At 35.4% G+C, this 7,544-nt stretch overlaps 1 protein-coding gene across 2 annotated transcripts; it reads right to left on the bottom strand.

Moving 5' to 3' along the window:
* Nucleotides 1-976: 976 nt before the first annotated feature.
* LOC112769032 (serine/threonine protein phosphatase 2A 57 kDa regulatory subunit B' kappa isoform) lies at nucleotides 977-5,360 on the bottom strand. 2 transcript variants are annotated; one of them, XM_025813427.3, is made up of 4 exons: nucleotides 5,033-5,360; nucleotides 4,810-4,858; nucleotides 2,419-3,745; nucleotides 977-1,507 (listed from the first exon to the last, which is right to left on the bottom strand). In XM_025813427.3, the coding sequence occupies exons 3-4, from the start codon at nucleotides 3,631-3,633 to the stop codon at nucleotides 1,169-1,171; spliced, it is 1,554 nt and encodes a 517-aa protein (XP_025669212.1). In that variant the 5' UTR covers nucleotides 3,634-3,745; nucleotides 4,810-4,858; nucleotides 5,033-5,360; the 3' UTR covers nucleotides 977-1,168. The 2 variants fall into 2 exon arrangements, with proteins under 2 accessions (XP_025669212.1, XP_025669211.1); XM_025813426.3 differs by having other exon boundaries at nucleotides 4,810-5,351.
* Between the last annotated feature and the right edge of the window lie 2,184 nt (nucleotides 5,361-7,544).

Raw genomic sequence — 7,544 nt, 5'->3', positions numbered from 1 at the left:
AGGAAAATAAATATAAAATAAAGAAATATAATTAGATAACTCTAGTAATAATATTCACCACAATTACTATCTCAATATAATTGGGATGATTAATATATTTACTAATATTATATGTTGTAGACTTGTAGTATATGAAGAGAAAAGAGAAAAAAGAACTTTATATATTACACGTAGAGAGAGAGAGAAAAGCTTTATATTTTTATTGTGGACGTATTATCTCAAACACTGTCCTATTTATATCTGCCCCAGATTCACTTTTTCAAATTGTATTAATGTGGAATCAATCTTGGGAAGCTAAGCACCATTTACAGATAATATTTACACCGTCCAAAATTACTTTAATTGGAGGGACAAAGTCATGTTGAGTAAATAATTAGTAGACTTTTATGAAGTATTTTTTAAATCACTTTTTAAAGCAATCAATTATTTCTTATGATTTTTAAATCACTTTTTTTTTTGTTAATATATGACTTATGAAGTATTTTTTTTTATGGTTAATTAGTTATCAAGTTATGAATTTTATTTTTTATTTTAATTAATTTAATAATATTTTTTTTCAATAAAAAAATCTTTATAACAACAGACCAACCCATCAAATAACAATTCAGGATAAAATTTCACGGTATCTATCAACTTAATTATTTATACACTATTTAAAAACAAAAAATTGTGTGGCAGATTGGTTGGCCAAAGATGATGTCCATGGAGATTTCGAAGCAATAGACTGGCTACAGCTGCAAGCTCCCCTGCTTAGTCTCCTATAGGATGGCTTAGATTAGAATATTTCTTTTCATCTGTGTTCTTTTTCCCTTTCTGTTTGTTTTCTATTTAGCTATTGTACAAAAAAAAATTCCAAAATAAGAAACTAATTATTAAATTATTTACCAAAATATTCTTATTTAATAACTACTTTATAATGGAAGCATGAACAAAATATTAATTTAAAAAACTTTTTGTGGCCGCCATGCCTAAGAAAGAAGCATCAAAAGCATGAAATATATATATATAGGATTTCTCCAATTAAACAGCCATTAACCTAGCTTTTCCCTCAAGGATTTATCCACCATTAACAAGGAGAAAAGAGGTTTTTTTTCTTTTTAGAATAAAAAGGAAAAAAAGATTTCATTGAAGGTCTATTACTATTATACATACACATTTTTTAAGGTTATCAAATTGGAGAAACTAAAACAGCTGTATTTCCAATTACTGGCTGGAGACTGGCCGCTTTCTCAAGCTGTTTCCAGGCGTCCTTCCGCTTCTCGGCTTCCAAGCTAAGCAGCGCTTCTTCCTCCTTGAACTGAGTGAGGCAGGAGATGTACAGCTTCTCGTCCATCTCCACAAACATCTTCCTAACGTTGTGAGTTAAGTTGAGAACTGCCTGGTTCCAATGGCCTTGACAATTCCTATCTAATGCTGGAAATATGATCGGCAAGATTACCTGACGGTTGTGAGCGATCAGGTTGACAATGTGGTCGTTGTTCCACAAGAAAAGGGCTCTTTCAGCTACCTGAAACAGTCCAGGTTGAACCAAAAAAAAATAGCATATTTTAGCAAATAAGAAGAATGACAAAATATTAAGAAAAATTAAAATATAATTTTACTCCTTGATTTCTTCAATCTTTGGTTTAGTGCCTACTCAAAAAATAACGTTTCAAATTGGCCTCTACCAATGTAACTTTTGGTGATGAAAGTGTTACAATAAGTAGGATCGATAATTTCAAGAATACTGCGTGGTCAGCGGAGTATGTTCTTTCTTTATTCACTATTATTTGACAACTTACAGATAATTTAAAACACATGCGAGGCCAAACCATATTCACCAAATTATAATTTCACTTGATGGTAGGGGCTTCTTTAAAACAGTTACATGGGTAGAGACTGAAATAAAGGCCTTCTTTCTGTACAAGGACTAATTTCAACATTGATGATATATATAACAGCTAGATTTATATTTTAACTATAAAGTTTATTTCAAAAGGAACACCATGAATATAGATAGAAAAAAATTGCAGGCTCGCAGAAATATTAGTTCGAAAAGGCAAGATGCCTGTGATGCCAAATGATAACTTAAAAGAACTAGGACATATGCTTCAATAAATATCGAGAGCTCTAATATATGAACTACTTTAAAATCCTGCAACCGGAAAGTAACATAATCTAACAAACAAGGACCTGCAGAGAATAATCTCCAAATAATAGTTGCAATATGTTTTAACTTTAAACATGATAAAAAAACAACATTATTATCAGTGTTTTCGCCTTTCTCAATTTAAGGTGTTGGAAATCAATCAAATTCATAGAGACAAGCTAAAGTGCATGAATTCAATTCTTACTGAAAACCCTAGCATGGATTAACAAGATAACAATAACCAAAATATCAGCAAATGGATTCAGTATAACTCAACTAAACAACTGTACCTGAAAGTGAGAACTGTTAATGCAGCATCCAATTCGCCAAAACAATGGCACCATGACCCTCTGGAACTCTACCATGTTAATAACTTCCAAAATTTCCTCCAATTCACCAAGGAACATCACCTCCTTCTGACTATTGGTTATAGGCCAATACTTCAACAATCCCCTAATCACGGTGCTCGCCAACTTTGGCTCCTTCTCGATAAACTGAGTGATGCAATAGGACAATTGCTGGAAGTATACCCCCATGGATTTTGGCTTGTGCAAAGGGATCAACACCCTCCAAAGGAAGATCTTATGCTCCTCCTTCAACGGCAAAGCAAAACCACTAATTATACTCCCAAAGATCTCCAACAACTCAGCAATCCCATTGTGCCTCTCAGTCTCAAACACAAACCTATAGAACAAATTGTTAATAGACTTTCTCATGTAAGGCCTGTGCACCATGAATTTACCATAAACCCTATGCATTATGGTTTTCAAGCAATCCCTCTCCCTAGGATCCTCCGAATCAAACAACTCTAGCAGTTTTGAAATGAATGAATGATCAATGTACTTCTTTGCCACCTTTGCATCAACGCAAGGAGAACTAACAAACTTAAGCAACAAATCATACACAATTTGCAAGTGTGGCCAAGCAGGATCAAAAGAGGGCTCATCATCATCATTCTCACCACCACCACTGCCTCCACCACCAGAGCCACCCGACCGGCCGGACCGGTAATTTGGTGGAAAAACACGGAATAAGTTAAACGCACACATTCTACACATGGCTAGAATAGCAGGCTCAGTGAATTTAACAGAACCAGAAGCCACAAACTCAACAAGTTCAATCAAAGTTCTTCTTTTCACATCCTTTTCCATGGTGTTTTTACTGGGGTCAGTGAAATCAAACGTGACACAACAGAGGCTGAGCTTGCTAACAAAGAGGTTCATCTTCTCTGAGTTTGGGACATCCTTGAAAGGGACCAAGGGTTCAATCCCCGAAACGGTGCTGGTCGGAAAAACCGAAGACGTGCGCTTCGCGGCGGAGGAGCTGCCACCACCACCAGTGTCGGTATGGGACCGGTTGTGGTGGTTTTTTCCCGCAGCACATGGGGAATCGAGGTTGTGCATAGAGGAGCTCGGCTTGGAGGTTGAGTCGACCCGGCTCAACTCATCCAAGTCCACGTCGAGCTTCTTGTTGCGAGGAAGCTTGCTGAGGAATTGCTTGAGCATTGTGCCTACCCAGTTGGTGACTCAGGTAAACTTAGAAACTTTTTGAGAAACCCATCAAGGGAAGAATCAATATGGGTCAAACATTTGGGGTTCAGAACCGTGGTTGGCCAACCTGGTATGAAATAAACGAGCAATGGCAAAAGAAATTCTTAGTCCAGCCACAATCCACTTTTCTTTAACTAGTAATATCTCCCATTATATTATATACTTATACTATATCATGGGTTGTTATACCAGAAATTAAAGCACAAGTTTATCTTACATTGCTTTAAAAATGAACTTTTTTCATAAAAACTGAAAAGCATGCTGAAACTCCAAATTTCATAAAGAAAAAAATTTAGGTATCATAAATTGATTTAAATTGAAGTCAAATTATTGAAGTTCGCTTCTAAAAAGTTGTCTGCCATCACATATGTATAAGGATTGAAGGGTTATTGCAAATAAATAATTGCAGTTGATGCTGAAGTTTAAATGGAAACAAAGGTAGATGCACATTGAAAGAAGACATTGCAAATCTCTTGGAAGCTAAACCTTTAAGGTTTACGACGTTCAAGTTTAAAATCTTTAAAGGACCCATGCTGCTTGTAGTTAACATTAACAATCAAGCCATATTGTATAAAGGAGATGAGACATATAAACACAGCCATCATGAAATTCTCCTAAAGGGAAAATATATAATCTGAAAAACCAACACAAAGAAACCTATCCAAATTGCTGGCCACAACTTGCAAGATTACTAATTTTTCGTATACCTTAATGAAAAGAAAACTTAAAAACTATATTAGCAACTTAATTTCCTAACATGCAAGTTTATAAAAGAATTAAAAGCATTAAATTTGATGCTATCACCGATCAACAGAAAAGCAACAGGACAAAAGTTTCCAAATAAAGCCATAAGCATCTTCAAACGTGCATGAGTCCCGATTTGTGCAGGAGCAGACTTAAATCCTCATTTCCACTTCAAAATTCTTGGTGGAAATAAATTTAGACCACATTACACACATAGATATCACAAGATCACAGATTAATCATGGAAACAAATTTAACAAAAATTAAAACATCTCTCAGAGGCAGCATGCATTGCTCTGTGTGTGTGTGTGTGTGTGTGTGTGTGTGAGAGAGAGAGAGAGAGAGAGAGAGAGAGAGAGAGAGAGGGAGATGCAATGTAGGTTGTACCTTGAGAGTGGATGAGGCGGCGCCGGCGAGCGAGGCCGATTCCGGCGACCTGCGATTGGAAGATTGGGGGAAGTTAGGGTTATGCTGTGAGAAATGGTAGGCTAGGGTTCGGGGCGCGATAACACAAGTGATTGGAATTTTGTTTATTTTTTCTTTTCTTTTTTGTTGTCTCTGATTGTAACGGCGTGAACTGGGTGGGGATCTGTTGTGGGACGTTACTAACCGCCGTTGAAGGAGCAGTTGGAGTTTGGTGAGGTGTACAGGAGGCGCCGCGCGACACGGGAGGATGGCGGATCGGTGCTTCTTCCTTCTTGTCGGCGCCTCACATTCCGCCGTCGTCAGTCAGGCAGATCACGCCGTCTGCGGTGGCTCACTACGTCTCTCCTTCCGCCTCCGTAGCTCTCACTCTCACTCCCACTCTCTCTAAGAATTTTCTGCGGAATTTTTTGTTACGTGAGTGATTATGTCTTTTCCTTATTTTTTATTTCCTACAGATCTCGCAATTCGATTCTTACTTTTGATGTTCAGTCTAATCTTATTTTGTAACAAAAAGTAAACTATAATTTTTGTCTTTAAAATTTATTAAAAATTTTAAAATATTTTTAAATTTTATTTTTATTTTTAATATTTTTTATTTGTATTAACTTTATTTTTTACTCTCTCAAAAATAAAAACTATTCACCAACATCATCATTTTTTAATTTTTATTTTAAATATGTCAACTATTATCATTTTCATTTCTTTTGTCTTAATCTTATATCCACCTCTCCCCCTCCGCGCGAAAGCCCGCCCCATTCTGCTTAATGACGCGGTCCTAAAATCCTACCTTGTCTTACTTGATGGCGGGTTAATCCCGCCAAAACTCCTCTTTTTTTTTTATTATTAACTATTAAATAATATATATAATTTTACAATCATTTTAATAAATTTATAATTTCTAAAGATATAAAAAATTTATAATTTTTATATTTACAAATATTAAAGTCTTTGTAATTATAAATATTGTCTCCAAAGCAAAATAAACATAATCAAAAACATAATTATAAATATTGTCTTCAAAACAAAATAAACATAATCCAAAACACTCAATTTTTATCTTCATTCTCTTATAAGTTGGGTTGGGAGAAGTTGGGTTTTGGCAAAAAAATTACAAAAATACCCCTTACAAAAAAAAATACTAATCCCGGCGGGAAAGTCCGCCCCGCCAAAGCCCGCAATTTAAGCAGTGCGAGTTAGGCGGATTTTTGCTATTTAGCGGTCCCAATTTTTCAGCCTGACCCGTCTTTATTGGCAGGTTATGTAGGTCGGCCTAGCAGGTTTAGATCCGTTTGCCACCCCTAATTACCACCACTCCTACTAATTCCTTTTCTGCTATTGCAACACCCTTTTTTCATTAACTATCACTACCACCACTTCTAGTTTCACTATGAAAATATTTTCATTGTATTGTAATTGTCACTCCAAATTTCATAAAAGTCACTTGGTATAAGACATTTCACTCTTCAACAGCAACAACAACAACAAACAATAAAAATAAAGTGAAGAAGAGAAAGCAAATTCATTTAGACACAAATATAGAAGGAGTTTCTTCAAAAGTAAAACTCTAATACGAACAAAAAAGAAAAGGCAGTGGCCGCCGTCAAACGTGAAGGCGGAGAGTAAATAGAGAAACAGAGATGGCGGCGGTACAGTGACAGCAACAATGATGACAATGATAGTGATAACGAAAGTGACAATGATATATTGACAATGTAGGAAGAAGGAGGTGTGGTATTGAGGAAGCGACGAGGACTAAAAAATAGAACCTTATTTTTTGCAATGGATTGTGGAATAAGAAAGTAAAAATAGAAAAGAATTGTTTTGCTTTTCTTAGATTAGTATGGAAAAAAAATGAAAGCTAGTGGATTAAAGAAAGAAAGAAAAAAATTGTGTTGTTAATGTCATATGAATGTTTATGTTCTTCACCTCGTGAAACTGAAGTTTGGTTTCTTGATTTAAAAGTAGAGTGGCTTAATCAAAGGGTGATAATATATCGCGAAGTGTTTATCAAGTGCTCTAATTTATAGCAGTTTATTAAGTGCCCTATAAATTTGGTGATATAGTGAAAACTTTTGTACCTTGGTGAAGTGGACTAGAAGTAGGTGAAAAAATTATACCAAACTAGAATATGTTGTGCTTACATTTTTTACTATTTATTTTTCTAAAGTGGTGTGGAAAGATAATTCTTTATAAGTGCTTAGAAAATTGTTCAAACTGGTGAAAAAGTTCTAGTACGAAACCACTTGCATTTAAGCTTTCGTTTATTTTATACAAGTGATACGAAAAATATTAAATATATGATTTAAACGCTTGAAGTTCGCTTATAAGTCCACGAAAATTGAAATCTAGTTGCTTAAAGAAAGAAAGAAACGAAAACTATGTGTTGTTGATGTCATGTGAATGTTTATGTTTTTCACCCCATAAAACTAAGGTAGGGGTGCACATGACCCGGTTCGACTCGAAGACTCAGTCAGGCTCCGAACATTTTAAGGGCTAATTTGGTGTAATTTCACCGGGTCTAAGGTCAGGTAAGGGTCTCAAAAATAGACCCGGTCATTATTTCGGGTCGGGTCTAGGTCCGGATCAAGGCGAACCCGGCTTCACCCGACCCATGTGCACCCTATGGGAACTAAAAAGATATATATATTTTAAATTAATTTCAATATTATGTTATATTAATTATAAGCTTATTATTT

The sequence above is a fragment of the Arachis hypogaea genome, chromosome 18, assembly GCF_003086295.3.
Source record: "Arachis hypogaea cultivar Tifrunner chromosome 18, arahy.Tifrunner.gnm2.J5K5, whole genome shotgun sequence".
Taxonomy (NCBI): domain Eukaryota; kingdom Viridiplantae; phylum Streptophyta; class Magnoliopsida; order Fabales; family Fabaceae; genus Arachis; species Arachis hypogaea.
Note: the sequence above shows the minus strand (reverse complement) of the source record. Positions and strands in the feature narration are given on the sequence as shown.

Coding starts and splice junctions, on each gene's coding strand:
- LOC112769032 (XM_025813427.3), bottom strand. CDS start 3,633: ATGCTCAAGCAATTCCTCAGCAAGCTTCCTCGCAACAAGAAGCTCGAC. Junction 1,508..2,418: donor TTAACAGTTCTCACTTTCAG/GTACAGTTGTTT, acceptor GGACTGTTTCAG/GTAGCTGAAAGAGCCCTTTT.